Source organism: Strix uralensis, chromosome 5, assembly GCF_047716275.1.
Source record: "Strix uralensis isolate ZFMK-TIS-50842 chromosome 5, bStrUra1, whole genome shotgun sequence".
Classification (NCBI taxonomy): domain Eukaryota; kingdom Metazoa; phylum Chordata; class Aves; order Strigiformes; family Strigidae; genus Strix; species Strix uralensis.
In genome coordinates this window covers 45,030,450-45,045,666 of record NC_133976.1, presented here as the reverse complement: position 1 = coordinate 45,045,666, position 15,217 = coordinate 45,030,450, and the positions used below count along the sequence as shown (strand labels likewise).

At 37.4% G+C, this 15,217-nt stretch overlaps 1 protein-coding gene across 6 annotated transcripts in view; it reads left to right on the top strand.

The window, feature by feature from the left end:
- PPP1R12A (protein phosphatase 1 regulatory subunit 12A) overlaps positions 1-12,863 on the top strand; it is a 121,537-nt gene extending 108,674 nt beyond the window's left edge. For 3 of the 6 annotated variants that reach the window (XM_074870658.1, XM_074870654.1, XM_074870659.1), the window contains 2 exons: positions 4,338-4,388; positions 6,073-6,226. In XM_074870658.1, coding sequence (XP_074726759.1) covers positions 4,338-4,388; positions 6,073-6,207 — 186 coding nt within the window. In that variant the 3' untranslated portion in view covers positions 6,208-6,226. Of the gene's footprint in view, positions 1-4,337; positions 4,389-6,072; positions 6,227-10,716 lie in introns of those variants that run through there. The other 3 variants (XM_074870655.1, XM_074870657.1, XM_074870656.1) reach the window with 2 other exon arrangements.
- Positions 12,864-15,217: the final 2,354 nt, after the last annotated feature.

The window sequence follows — 15,217 nt, the reverse complement described above, 5'->3', positions numbered from 1 at the left end:
TCTAAACCCCACTGCCCTCCAAGGATCTGCCACTTGTTCCATCTCATCCAAACCAATGTTGGCACTCCAGATGGTTAAGCAGATTCAGAGCGTCTTATCTTCTAATGCATTTTCAAGATTCAGAGACTTTAATTTCCTCGGAGCTTTACACAGGCATGTGTGTTCTTTTACCAGTTATTGTTGGTAATGAAGTAGCTGTTTCTACCTCACAGACATGAGACTTTAAACCTGCTAATGATATAAAATTAATCATAATCTGTCTCTTTCCTTGTACTGTAGCTTTTTCCGGTGAGAATATGATACTGGGGCCGGGGGGAGGAATGAGTAAGCAGAGTGGGAAGAGAGGCATCAGGGTCAGAGACACCCCTAAATTGAATGGAAAAGGAGTCATGTAATAAATATGTGAGATAGACTACAGGAATTACTTCAGAAGTTGGACACATGATAATTTTAGGCTGTAGTTTCATGCTAGTTTAAAATCCATCCCTATAAAAGTTTAGTTCCATAGCAATGTAAAGCAAACTACACTGGTTTTGTTGAGGTCCTGGCTTCCTTCATGACCCTGGCTACATGTTCCTTTCTCTTCCCCTGATCCTTGAGTGACACATTAGACACATTAAGTGGGAAGAAAACTGAATGGACTTTAACAGTAATAAGTGATATGGTATACATTTATTTATCCCTGCTAAACTTCACATTCACTGGCCTTTTATGTTTACTTTCCAGTATTTGAGGTTTAGGAAACAATTTTTAGTTCTACAAACCTGTCTGGTGTCTAAACAAACACTTGGTAGATTTTTATAGGAGCGCATGGAGACATAGAAATACTCTCAGGCACTTCCTGAAGTTCCATTATCTTTATTTTAATAATCTCTCCAGATAATTGCAGCAGCCTTTTAGCACCTATTTTTCCTTGATTTTTTGTCATCCTGCTATAGGCAGTGATTTCATCAGTAGAAGAGTTTCAGCAGCAGCTTTAATTGGTTTCTTGCTTGCTATCATGGCCACACAAGAGGACATTTAATTATTTCATAGTTTTAGCTGCATCCATTACCATGTAGGTTCCATACTGCAGAGCGTTCGGTACTGCATAGCTAGACATTATTTCAGTTTTAAATTATCGCTTTGCTTTTTCTCAAAATAGGCCATTGCATGAAAACGATTGGCTATATTACAAACTCTTGCACCTTTATTTTGTAAAGACATTTAGTCCAACAGCAAAATGTCTTTCAGAAATGTTACTCTTCCTAAATGTATTAGTATTAAAGCTAGCAGATAAAAACATATAGCAATAATTCTGTATGGCTGCAACATGATTTACACAAGATTTAGGAGATGCTCCTTGTGTTTTATAATTTTAAACTTCTTTTCAGACAAGAATTTAAAACAGGAATTTGCTTGTGATTGTATTTCCCTTGTTAAAATCTGGAGTTACTTTCACCTTGAAAGTGACTGAAGCAGGATTCTCAGCTGCTATTCATCAATAGCTGATCTCTAAAAACAAGCTTACCAAATTCAGAATTTAAGAACAATTCTAAAGACACCTTTTTAGTGTGTAACGTAACAAAATAAACTTTAAAAGTAGAAACAAATTGTAGAGCTTTTCTAAGTACACTTCTCCAAGTATATGACTTCACTAAAACAAAATACGAAATTGAAGATGTTTCTATAAATTGCATAGAGAAAACTGGAGGGGAAAAGTAAAGTGGTGAGAATAAATTGGAAGAAATAGAAGGCTGGTAGAGAAAAACCTGAAGGTGTCTTTGAACTATGACATTTTCAAGCTGAAACATACCTTATCAGTAAGGAGGATATGAACATTTATTAAACCTAGAATTGCACAGTAATAAAATGTAGAAAATTCTGCCCTTGAATTTTATTTGAACTCAGTCTTCAGAAGTGGGTTTCCATGGTGTGATTTGGTGATGCATTGTCAATATTGTTCATTTGAGAACTGTTTACCAGAAAGGGGCTATTGCCATGGGGATTCGATACAGATCAAATCACAGATGCAAGGTCCTAGCAATACATAGGCAAAAATAAGGGTTTCATTAACAACCTGTCACTCTGAAAAGTATGCTAAAAGTCCTTTGCAGAATTTCATCCAATGTGATAATAAAACTCAAACTGCCAAGTTTCAGTCTGGATTAGAATTCAGAATTCTAGGTACCTTTAACTGTTTTCCCTCAAATTTAGAATTCATCAGCTAGGAATTTGGGTTGTGGAGAGGTGTATTTTTTGGTATTACTTAATATACAAATATATGTATATCTGGGTTTTCTTCCTAATAATTTTAAAACTCTGGTGTCCATTTTTCTCCTGTGTATATTTTCCCTTACCTAAATCTCACTGCACCAAGCCTGTGGTTCCTAGTTGCTTTGATAAATACAAATGAGCTGTTGTATTTTATAAGCTGAGAGACTCGCATGTATTTTTTTCATTTTGAGGGTTACGAATGTGCCTTGGTGTACCTTATAGAGTTCTTGAAGTATATAATAAAATTTTAGACTGCATAAATTTCAAATCCTTTCTTTGAGTCCAGGGACTAATCAAATAACACTGGCAAATCTTCCCAGTGAAACTGCAGTGTGTTATTTTGTTGGCATTCCTCAAACCAGTTCATAAAAAAATAAGCACTTCAGGAAAGAGAGAAACATAGCTTCACCTAATCAGAACAATATGTTTTTACAAAAAATCTTACATCTAGGCCAGTGCATTTAAGTGTTTCTTTTATATAATGTGAAGTATACAAAGTTAATGAAACAAGGATTTTATTTAATTGGCTTTTATTGCTAATAGTTATTCGTAGACAAGCTCAACATGCTAGTTAAACAAATGCATCAAAAGGACTAACAATTTCTAACCATCTGAAATGTTGAGATTTATTTGATCATTCATGTCTTGGTAATCGCAGGAATTGTCAAGTATTGCTTACTATAAGAACACTGATAATACATGTTATTCTACAAAGCTAGTAGGTAACTGATAAGATTCTAAGTAATGTAAGATGGTGTGGGGTTTTTGTTAATTGCTTACTGCAGTTAACTTACTGGTACTTACTATGCCCATTACTGTCAAGTCAGTATCATTATGGGAAAAGTCTTCACTTGAAGTAGTTAAGTACACTAAGTACTAACAACTGCAGTAATCTATTACTTTGATAAACTTTTAAAGTTGTTTGCTAAAATGGGAAAATGTTGGGGTATAACTGCACTATGATTAAACTAAATTCAAATGATTTATATCTGAAAGGTGACCGGCAAGAGTCAGTATCTACTGGGCGGTATGATCTAACCAAAGTTTTACACACCTCAGTCAATGCTGCTTGCTGTTTGCGTAACACTGTTGTATGCAGATGCATATGTCCACTTTGCAATAATCTGTTGCTTTTGCCTTTCACACTCTGGAAAAATCTGAATGTAGAGTACTGATAACCGCAGCTGCTTTTAAATGAGACACACTGCATTGTCTGACACAGGAAAGCAAGCAATCAAGCTATAAACCCCTGAAGTCTATTGCAGTAGCCATTCATCTGTCAGATGTGTTGGAAATTAGGTTTAAATGAAGTAGTGTCATTTAGAAATACGGTAGTGTGTCTGCACTGCAGACTGCAGCATAGTATAGAAAACCCTAAGCTAACTTCCAATAAGCTAGCTTGGGTAGTGTAATCAAAGCAACCTGAAGTTCTCTACAAAGGATAATTTCTCCTGCTTCTCTGGTAAAAAAAAAAAAAAGGAAAATAGAACTATACTAGAAACGCAGAAAATATTCAGAAAACATTTACTCAAGAAGCAGGTGTGGTCTTACGTAGCTAGATTTCTTTGGTACTCAGCTGAACTCCTTTAATGTAAATTTGGGTGTATCTACACTACGTTGCAGTTTATCGTGTGGACAGATCCCACTGAGCTGAGACAGATGTTTCAGCTACGTTTGCTTGTCTATGAAAGCTTATGCTTTTGTGCTTGTTTCTTTTAATATTCTTGTTTGTTTCTGATAATTTTCTGCATTTCTTGTATATTAAGCTATTACAGAAGCCTAGCTCATGAAAAATAAATCCAAACAAATGGTACTTACAACCTGTGTAAATTTGCCTAAAGGAAGGGGTATATTTTGTAGGACTTAATGTAAATTTCTATATCTCTTCCTCCTCAAATATTAAAATTCCATATTGACAAAATTTCTATGTATCACTGCCATCACAAGTTTCCTGTCCACACTATGCTTTTGGTTGTATGATTTTTGAAACTTGAAGTACTTCACTGTTACCACAGTATTTACAAGCAGTAATTTTTAAAAAAATTGTATTGTTCAGTGTTAACACATATCTTTTGATTTAGGAAAGAAGAGCTCTAGAAAGAAGGATATCTGAAATGGAAGAGGAACTGAAAGTAAGTAAACTATTACACGTTAAACTATTAATAATAAAGGGTATGACTATGGCAGTGCAACGTGTAGTCTGGCAGCATTATTGGTCTCTATACTTTGATTAGAAAATAACTAAGTTATAGCTGCGTTTCAAAAATCCCCCATGTCATATAGCTTGTAGCGAATCTGTTATGCCAGCATAAGCAGTCATACACGTAGGACTTCTAAGGCAGCGCTGAGACTTACACTTCTATAACATATTGGCTAACAGGAAACATTCAGAGATGGTTAGAGTGAAACATATCTTGATCTAATCAAGATGGAATTGCAATCTATGATTTTGATGGGATACCCTATGTTTTAGTAACTTAAAAATAATGGTAGCATATAATTCCATAGATAATTAAGCATTGAATGTTACTTCAGCCTTTATCTCATGCTCTTTAAATTATGTATTAGACAGCATGTTACCAATACCAAGAGAAGAGCTTTCATTTGTGTAGAGTGAATAATAGTCAGGTTTTACTTACCAAAAACCAGTAGATAGATTACAGACATTGACAAATAAGTAACATTTACCACATGCGCTGATTTCCAATTTTTTCAACTATGTATAAACTAAATCTCAGAAGGAAAATACTTTATTAGTACATTTCTGGCTTTTTTTTTTTTTTAACCAGTCATGATATGACTTTTCTTATTTTCTGGTTTATCAGTGTTAAGTCCTCTGATACGATTAAGAGGGGTGAGAAATTTGGCAAGTTTGTTTCATATTATGTCCTTGGATATGAAAATATGACTAGAAAACTAGTGGAACATGATGAAATGGAAAACATTTTTGCACTCCAGAATTTTAAAGAAGTACCGCTGTTTTGACATTTGATACTTGTCATCGATTAATAAAAAGTTTCCTTTCCAGCTCATTTTTGAGCTCCCTCTGGTGCTTGGAAATGGCATTAACTTCCAAATACTTTTCATTAAAATACATGCACGAAGTTTTGTTGAAATAATTGAAGGTAACAGGCAGATGTAGGCAGAATGTAACCACAATGCCTCTAGCTCCCTTGGATTCAGCCCAAGATAGTCTGCTGTAAGGGAGGACACAAGCTCTGTGGTTCCTCGAGGGGTCTTTAGAAGGGAAATATGTAGAAAGCAAACTATAGTAGAGGAAAATAATTGTGTCTAATAGTGGAAGACAGGATGTGAGCTTCTATCATCAACCTGTGAATTCCTGTTAGGGAAGGCTGGGCTTCCGAGAAAAATAGAGAATGCAAATATATTGCCTTTTTTCAAAAGCTTACTTTCAATAAGCAATATGTGAAAGTTTTGAATTAAAGATTAAATACACTTCCTATCATTTGTTGCACCACCTTATAAAAGTGTAAGTGTGTCATTATTTACAGACTTTTGAATAGGAGATTTAGTTTGTGCAATTAGGATGTTAAGTAAAGAATTCCAGGAATAGCTCTCATTGTTAATGTATCCTGAACTGTTTTGGAAAGCTGTGACTAATCACTGCTGGTTCTGAGATTGCTTTTCAAGAATGTGCCACTTGTTTGATACTTTCCTTTCACAGCGACTTATCTAACTTTAAACAGGACTGTCTCTTCTAAGTTTTCTTTCAATTCTGCTCATCTCTAGTTCTTTTAAACATAATATACATGGCTTTTTTTCTCATTTTCACTCCTGTTTCTTTGATTCCTGCAGAACCTGCAACAAATAAAGCAGATTCAATCTTTGAGACACATAAATGAGCGACTGGTGACTGAGAATAGGGCCTTGACCCGAGTGGTTGCCAAGCTGTCAGGGTCCTGTAGGCAACTGCGCTCTGTGGACTTGTAATTTCTTCCTTCTCCTTTGTGTAGCCAGGCAGGTGTTGACATTCTGTTTCTGCTTGGGTAGAATTTTACTATTAACACTTGTGTGTCAGAAACTGACTTACTGCTGCTCGGTTATGGAAGTGTGGCTAAAGCATGGTTCTGGTGTACCAACTACAGGTATGGCAGATGTGTTGGTATGGTGTGGTATTGTCCTTACTAGCACTGAAGCTTATGTGAATTGGCAATAATCCAGGAGACCTTTGACATGCTAAAACCTTGGCAACAGTTGAAAGGATTTGAGTTAGCACTAGGATACACTGAAGTCAGTCTCTTGTTTTGATGTTTGAGTAAATGCTCAAGTAGATAGATTTGCCTCTAGTTTTCTAAGAAATTGAAATTAAGAATTGAGCTTTCTTACTGCAGTATAATTCAAGTGCATAGAATTGATACAAATCTAGTCTCAACTAAAGAATGTTTGAGAAGTGGTTTCAGTACTGTGCATTCCTGAACAGTTGCATTAGCAACTTTATTTCTTATATTTGAGTGTTTTAGTGTTTGGAGGGGACCAAAGCCTTGCTTTCAGAAATGTATTGGAATTTCAGATGATTAATACTTTCACATATCAGCTTCCCATGTGCTTCTGGCTAATCCTTATCTTTATCTAGACAAGTTAAAATACCCAGTTTTAGCACTGAATTAAGGTTATTGATTTATATTGCTATATATGTAGTCATGGACCAGAATCCTGTAATGCATGGACTGTACAAACACAGACACAAAATAACCCTGCCTAGTGTGTCAGATTGGTCATCTGGTTCAGCTCCCTTCTGTTAAAGGTATGAACTGTTCTGAGTTTCATCTTGAACAAAAATACCAGTTTGTTGTCCTTAGTATTATTGCAGGGCTGTTTCAGAAACACACTGAAGATTCAAAACTTCTGTGAGGAACAAAATGTGGTTTCATTCCACACCAAATCTGTATGTCTTTCTTCTTCCTCTTATATATAACAGCTATATAGAGTGGAGGTTTCAGTGAGCTTTTAAGATGTATAGGTGGAAAAAAATATTTTTCCTTCTGCATAGTGACTCTTGCTAAACTGCTTCCCCTCGCCTGCCCCGCTTCCCACATAGAAGCAAGGCAATGAGCGTACATTTTTTCATTCTGCTCAGAGTCCGATCTCAGGTTTTCCCCACTAAGAGGCATGAAATAAAGAGAAGTGTCTTCCTGGAGTTGATCTAACAATAGGATGTGGATAGAAAGGTTGTTCCTGGTCCAGGGCGGCATTCCTCCATGTTCCCTTGTGTTAACCCTTGCTGAGTGAGTTAAGTCAGCTCACTGACCTGGCTGAAAACAAATCCCTTTATTCATTATATTACTTGATCCATCTCACCCCAGTATTATTGAATTGCCAAACTAACACACAGGAAGCAGCAGGAGCATACTGCTGCATGAGGAGGGAGAGCTGTCCCTTTAGGGCAGCCCGTCTTGCATCAGCTTCAGCTAACAATGTGGTTTTTCAGCACAGCTGAGCTAATCTAATGACTGCTGTCCACAGCCACATGTCCATACCATCTTTTTTGCTAGCACTGGCATTCCTTTAACCATGGTAAGCCAGTTCAGGGTGTTAACCCACAGAAAACTATTCAGTATTCCTTTTTGTAGGGGGAGTTTTCAATGGGAGATCATTGTGGAGCTTGAGGACCCTTGCTAGCGAAAGAAAAGCAATGAAAACACGACAGGGAGGCTTGACATTATGATAGTAGTTTAACCACAGCAGTGTGCCTGATTAATCTGAACGGGTACCTTAACAGTTCGTGAGCTTTTTGTAATCTTAATTTAAAAAGCTGTTTTGTATGTAAAAACTGTTAAATCCTCCAGCAAACACAGACATTACTACTGTACAGATCTGAGTTGGCTCCACATATGTCAGGAGATCAACAACAGCACTGTGAAGTTACTAGCTAGTTATATAATACAGGTAGGCATTTGCAATCTTATTCAAGAATCTCATCACAGGAAGATACTTTGCTATTTTAGTGGGAAGCAAATTGGAATTCAAAGTGTTAAGTACGGTATGTACCTGTAATTTTACTGAATTTACTGCAAAGCTTTTTTTCCTGCCTCTGCACATTAAAGGTGTGTGGTGTCACCTCATGAGAAGTTTGAGTACGATAGGAATGTACTGCTGCAAGACAATTGTATAAATGTCTTTGGCTAGGTTTAAAGTATGCAGGGATTAGTATAGACAAGAAGCATAAGTAGTTTAGGTTACTTGAGCTTATCCTTCATGATCCAGTTCCTGTTACTCATAACTGCTTTTGTTTCCTACTGGTCTTCCCCTATTCTTTAGCAGACTCACAACAAAAGAAAAAATATTTTCTTAATACCTATACTACCTATTAGTTTAATCAGGATTAAAATCTTATCTAGAGAGATTTGCAGACATATAATGGTACTGAATTATGTTAAAGCTCTGAATTTGAACAGCAGCTTTTTTGTTAAAATATTTCTTCAGAAAATATACTGTTCTGGGTCTGCCTGTATGTAATGAAGCATTATGGGCTGCAGCTCCCTAGTCAGTAAGTTGCATGAGGACTGTGACATTCCCGGAGTTACTTTGAGGTTTTATTGGAAAGCATACGCAACACTTGTCGAGATACCCACTTAACAAGAACAAAACCAGACTGCCTTACTTCCTTGTGCATGGCTAGATGAAGGCTGTTGTGGTTTCACCCCGGATTTTTGATACGAAGTCCATAACAGAACGAAAAGGAGGAAGGAGAGGTTTTAGTTGCTCTGTCTGAACAAATGGCTGTTTCATTGTTTGCAGATACAGGTCACAGCATAACGCCAGGTTTATCCTAGTATTACAGGTGCATGAACAAATGCATGGTACATGCGCCTATTATCTGGATATGACCCCTAGCATGTGTTTCTCAGAAAACAGTAGTTGTTTTTTACAGCTTAGAGAACTTAACACAGATAATACTTGAAAATTGCCAAATGATTACTTGTGTTGCCCAAACACCTTGATGTGATTTTTAAAGTAATCAGCATTTTACAGTACTTTCTGTTGAGAGCACAGCTCTCACTTGACTATCATGGAAGCATCCCTCTGACTCTGTTGGGAGCTCAGTGTAGGTGGCTGGCCCTAAGCTCCGCCATGGAGCAGAGCTGGAATCCAGGTTAGCAGAATGACTTTTTCCTCTTAAAAACTCTTGTCGTCTTCCTTTCACATACTCTGGTATTTGAAGGTAGATAAGCTAGAGATCCTATAACTTTGGGCATCCTCAGTGCACCATCATGTTTCACTCTGTGAGAGGGTCTGCTGTTTGGTGAACTGAGTGTGGACAGGAATCCTTTAGAGGAGATGGGTAAATGAAGCCTTTACTGTAATGCACAGTTCATTAACCTTGCATTTTTAATCTTCTCAGTTCTTTCTTTTCCATAATAATGTTCTGAATATAATGGAGTTGAAAGTATAGTTTTGCTTGAATGAAATGAAAGCAAAACTAGTGGCAAGCAAATTTCATCCTGAAAAATTATGTAGCAGTTGTTAACATAGGCCACTAGCTGGACTTAGACCTCCTGCATGCACTTGCACTTGAGGTTACTGAGTAACTGCTGTGCAGGAATAGGCTGTTAACTCCTGTGTGAACCTCCTGCTAGAAACCATACACGTAATTTAGCCATGAGTATTATAGGTGGTTTGTTATCAGTGTGTGACTGTAGATACAGGGAACTGCTGAGATTACTTCTGGTTTCTCTGGCAAGTTAAATTCTCCCAGTACAAACCTCTGTGCACTGACTTGTCCTCCTTTCGTGTCTGATCCTGTCCAACTCTCACCTCACTTGGCTTCTGCCTTCCAGCTTTTGTGCTTGTGTGTCACCCATCTCCTGTGGCAACCTTAACTTGCCATCTCCTAACTTGTATGCCTGAGTATGCAGCCTGGTGTTTCAGTGATCTCTTTCAGTGATCTGATCTTGTGTGAACTATGCTGCTCAGCGATATGATCTCAAATTATAGGATGTGTGCTTCAACACGAGTTTGGAAGTGGTTGGAAGATTAATGCTATGAGCTAACAAACTGAATCACACTATCTGATCAGGATGAAGTCATCCAAGAGCACAGTGGTAGATATGCTTAGCCACAGCATGTTTTCTTGAAAATGTGCAAGTGCGGTATAGACAAGCTCTTTAAATTGTTGGTAATTAGCATTTTTTTGGTTTGCACTGTAATTTGAAGCATTTCATTACTTTCCTCACACTACTATAAATGCTTTTGTTAGAGGCTTGTCATCTGCACCACCAAGTTTTAGTGCACCTAGTCCAAGCAAATGAAAACTCCTAATCTATAACTCTTAACAGTATCATGCTAGAAGGTGAGATTTTTCTGAACTGCTGACATGGAGGGGGAGAACTGCCAAGATGTTTAAGCTGAATAAAGATTTTTATGTCCAGTGCTTGTCTAGTCTTGCTCCTTTTACTTGGGGTATAATAGCAAATAACCATCATGTTTCATTTTTCATAGATGCTACCAGACCTGAAGGCAGACAACCAGAGGCTAAAAGATGAAAATGGGGCCTTGATCAGAGTTATAAGCAAACTTTCCAAATAAAGGGTTTACTACAGCAGCAAGTAATGGTATTGCACATCACTAGTAACTCCAGTGGACCATAGTATGGCAGTCACTGGAAGTGTGGGAAGATCCCTTGGAGACTGTCATTTTCAGATATCCTGCCAAACGCCCTCTTACCTGTGTGTTTTTTTGTATCAAGATCATTGTTTCTGTTAAAATGCAGCTGCTGAGAAGATAAAATGACTGAGAAATCTTGTTTACAGCTACAGCATAATAAGGAAAGTGTTCAAGGCCAGATACGCCTCAGATATTTAACCAGTAAGCCTTAGTTGTACATAAACACTTTTACATCAACAAAAGCTTTCAGCTCTCACAGAAGACAGTTACTCAATAATGTTTTTGTTGTGCCACAATTCCCAGTTTTTTTCTATACTCAGTTTTTCCTTAAATCTTAAGTTTGGATTTCTTTTTTCCCTTCTAATTATTCATGTACCAGATTTGCTTGTACAGTGTTTTCACAGCTTTACCATTTGCAGAGACCACACACCCTTTTAAATTACGTATTTGTGTAGCTACCTAGAGTTGTATTGTCCAACCACCTGGAACAGAGATGTTTGGTGGAACATTTGCTTTCACTGTTTGTGCAATATGCATTTATTTCCTATACAAAATGCTTTAAAAGTCAGTTGAAACTAGAAATATTTTAAGAGTCCTGTTTTCTGCCTTTATTGGTCACTTTAAAAAAAAAAAAGAAGTTTGTAGTGAAAGATGTTAGATCCTGTAATCGTCACATTCATTTGAGCAGGTACTGAGTGATGCTGTATATATAAATGTGTACTGGTTTGATTTTTCAGACCACCACGTGGCATGCTTGAATATATTTCCCTATTGCAAATGTCTGTTAATGCAAATTAGGCTATTCCAGAATAGTGTGTTTAACAAAGTTCATTAATTTTTATGGTATAAAGAATTTAGACATTGTACATTGTATGGAGCCCTATCTTTACAAAAGTTCTAAACTATATAAAATACTTTATTATCTTTTCCTCCCATTTTTTTTTCATTTGATAGTGTTCACCATAATAAAAAATTGCATAAATATAACTGCTTCACTACATTTCACATACCTGTATTTATCTGAGTGCTGTCCAAAACTGTTGTGCTAGCCAAAGTAATGTACTAAATCATTTGAAAAACATAACCCATTACACTCACATAATGTTTATATGCACTGTTGTTGCCATGTGAGAAGGCATCCAATTTGATAACACCATCATGTCAGACCATTTTATACATTTCAGTGGCCTTTAAAAACAAAAAAAAGTACTTAAGTGAAGATCGCTTTTGTTAGAAACAGCTTTTATATTTTCACTAAACCATTCAAAATACGACATCCTATTGGCACATAGTTTATTGCCTAAAACCACTGAACAGATCAGCCATTAAAACAAATTGTACATTGTAAAGCTTGTAGTAGCTATTGTATTATTGATTATATTGTATACTATATTAAATGTGAATTTGTACCCCTTCATTTAAAAAGGTCATTGTGTTCTACTGCCTACTTGGGGGGTGGGGATTAGTTTTACGGGGGTGGGATATGTTTTGGTAAGGAAGACATGATGTCCTCTCTCTGTTGATTGGTTTTTTGAAGATGTAAGGTTATGCTCTTACTACCAAGCTCAGGATTCTTGATTTTAAAGGTACACAGATAGTTTGAGATATCTTATTGTAATTGATCTGTATGAGAGGTGGGTCTGAACCATAGGGACTTCCATTGACTTAGGCTAACATAAAATAAAGAATTGAATGGCTGCAACGTATTGAGTTCTGTTACAAGACAGTTAGGCATATTCTGGATTATATTTGGTAAAGTTTGGGTGCCTGTGAATGATTAAATACGTGTTTCTAATATTTTAGTGTTTTATATTTAGGTTATTTATTCTTTATATCTAAAAAAATGAATGGCTACTGTGCTATATTGATTTTATTGGTAGTACTGAGCAGACCTTGTATCTGCATGAAACTAGTTGCAAAACCCACTATTTTGGAAAAAAAAATTGTATTTTGACATATACAAATAAAATGAATACAAACTATTTTAAATGTGTGAAAGTTTTACTGAGAAGACATTGAAATTTGTTATGAATTTAAACCATGTTATAAGTTTGCTATTTAAATTCTTTGGTGGGCATTTTTCATTCATTGCGTTACTTGGATGCAAGGTTCAAGTACCTTTCAAAGATTGTAATCAAATTGTGATTATTTGCACATCATTGTACATGCACATCTGTAAATGCAACAGTAAAAAATGCCATATTTATGCAATCTGTAACAACTTGGACAAATGTTTATATATTTTACATAAACCTGTCTGTGTGCAGAATCTGAGAACCATTTTTTATGTGATACTAACTGAATCTCAGAAAGCAGTTGCTAAACTTGTGTCACCGTCTTATCGTACTGATCATGTTGCAGATCAAACACATCCCCAGAAAAATCCAGCTAACCCAAAGAGAAAATGGGTAGTGGAGGACTATTTTATTATTTAGGAGACAGTCTGCATATGAGAAATACATTATTGCTGGCTGCTGACTCTGGCAAGCTTCCTCAAGCAACTAATGGCTTAAGTGGTAATTCAAAACAGCAACTTAGACTTGCCACAGTGTGGAAAGGGATCTTTATGTCCCAGAATTAACATCCAATACACACAGAGGCATGGAAGTAGCTGGTGCTGGAGAGCTTAGAGGCAACAGGCATGCCCAGAACCAGCCCCAGCCATGAAGGAAGCCGTAACCAGGGAAAGAGGAGTGACTGCAGGTGGGAGAGCAGCCCTGGCAGCAGAGTGCAGGAAGGATGGAGGCAGCGTGGTGTGTAAGGACTGCCTGACCTTAACGGCTCCAGATAGTAGCAGTTACCTAGAAGAAAAGCCTCAGGAGCTGGAACTTCATTTTTTTCCCACCTCGTCTCCCTCATGGTAAACAATTCCCTCTGGACCTCCCTAGTTCCTACTACATGCCGCTTTCAGACTTTTGCTATTTCCTTGCCAGATTCCAAAAAGAGCGATTATAATTCACATTGTGTAGGTTGGTGCATTTGTTTGCTAAGCACCAAGTACAAAACATGACTCTTGGTGTTTCTCTCCTTTAAAAATACCTTTGTGCTCAGATGAACGTTAAACCAACAGGTATTAATCTTACCTGTTCAATATTCCTGGCTACTGTCCATTTGGTGGTCTTTTAAGAGCAAATGTGTTGTCATAGAACAAGAGTCCTCTTGTTTCTTTTTTAGAAAGGGTAACTATTTACATGTCATCAAAGAGAAAAAAAGGATGCTTTAGGGTAGCTGAAGATACCTGCTTTAGGAGATGTGCATCAAGGAAGAAATTTTAATTATTTCCTTTACCATACAGAAATGGGCTCCATACAAGATGGCTCCTACTCTTGCTAGCTGACTTAACCATGAGGTTTATAATCAAGAGTGAGGGCACCACTTAATGCCAAAAACATCCATGTGACAGTAGACAGGAAATCTACACAAAGAAAAGCAGGTGGCGAGGAGGAAGTATGCCACGATGCCAGACATGGAAAGGCAACACCATGTCAGAAAAGGAACAGTTCACATGGAGAAAGGCAGGGGACACATCAGAACAAAACTTGTCTGAAGTCAGAGTTCAGAGTGCCATCGCATCCGAACTCCTGAACAGAGAAATATTGTCCAAAGCTACCAACAGTATGAATTATGCTTTGCTGCTGGCTTGTAATACTGCTCAGAGGCGGTATTAATTTCTTTTTCAATGAAGTGACTGTGAAAATAATCATTACACTGACTCGTACTTGATCTGGGTGATCCTGGAAGTGGCTTGGCTCTCCACAGCTGGCACTTTGCAGTTCCTTTATGGGTATCTTGAGGTTTTGCTCACCTGTGTAGCACACCAGCTCCTCTGGAAAGGAACATGCACCCTTTTGTCTCTGTTGTGTTGCTTGTGGTCTTGTGGCAGAAGCATAAACAGAGGTGGCCAAATCTGCCTTGTTGCAAAGCGGTGCAGCCCCGGGTTCTGGGAGCTCCAGCTGGGCCTCCCCAGAGAGCGCCCAGGCCCTCCGTGGGGTGGCGAGGGCTCTTGGCAGCTTTGGTCTCAAGCCTGTCCAGTGTGGAAGGTGTCAGCAGCCACATTTCTAGTTACACTGAAAGTCACTTTTCCCCTTTTCAGGGTAGGTCCAGCTTCTCTAACTTGACATGATGCAGCATGGGCAGTAAATAATTTTGACACTTTAAATGTGCAACTAGGAAGTTAGTAAATTTTATAGATTAAATTTAATTTCCAGGTACAGTCTGAAGGACTGTCACAGCAAAACACGACACAAATTCACTACATAACGTACAGTTTAACAAAGAAAAACCCCACAGCCACATGCACATTACAGAATTTTTTGTGAAGCCTGTGTTTAAAGAG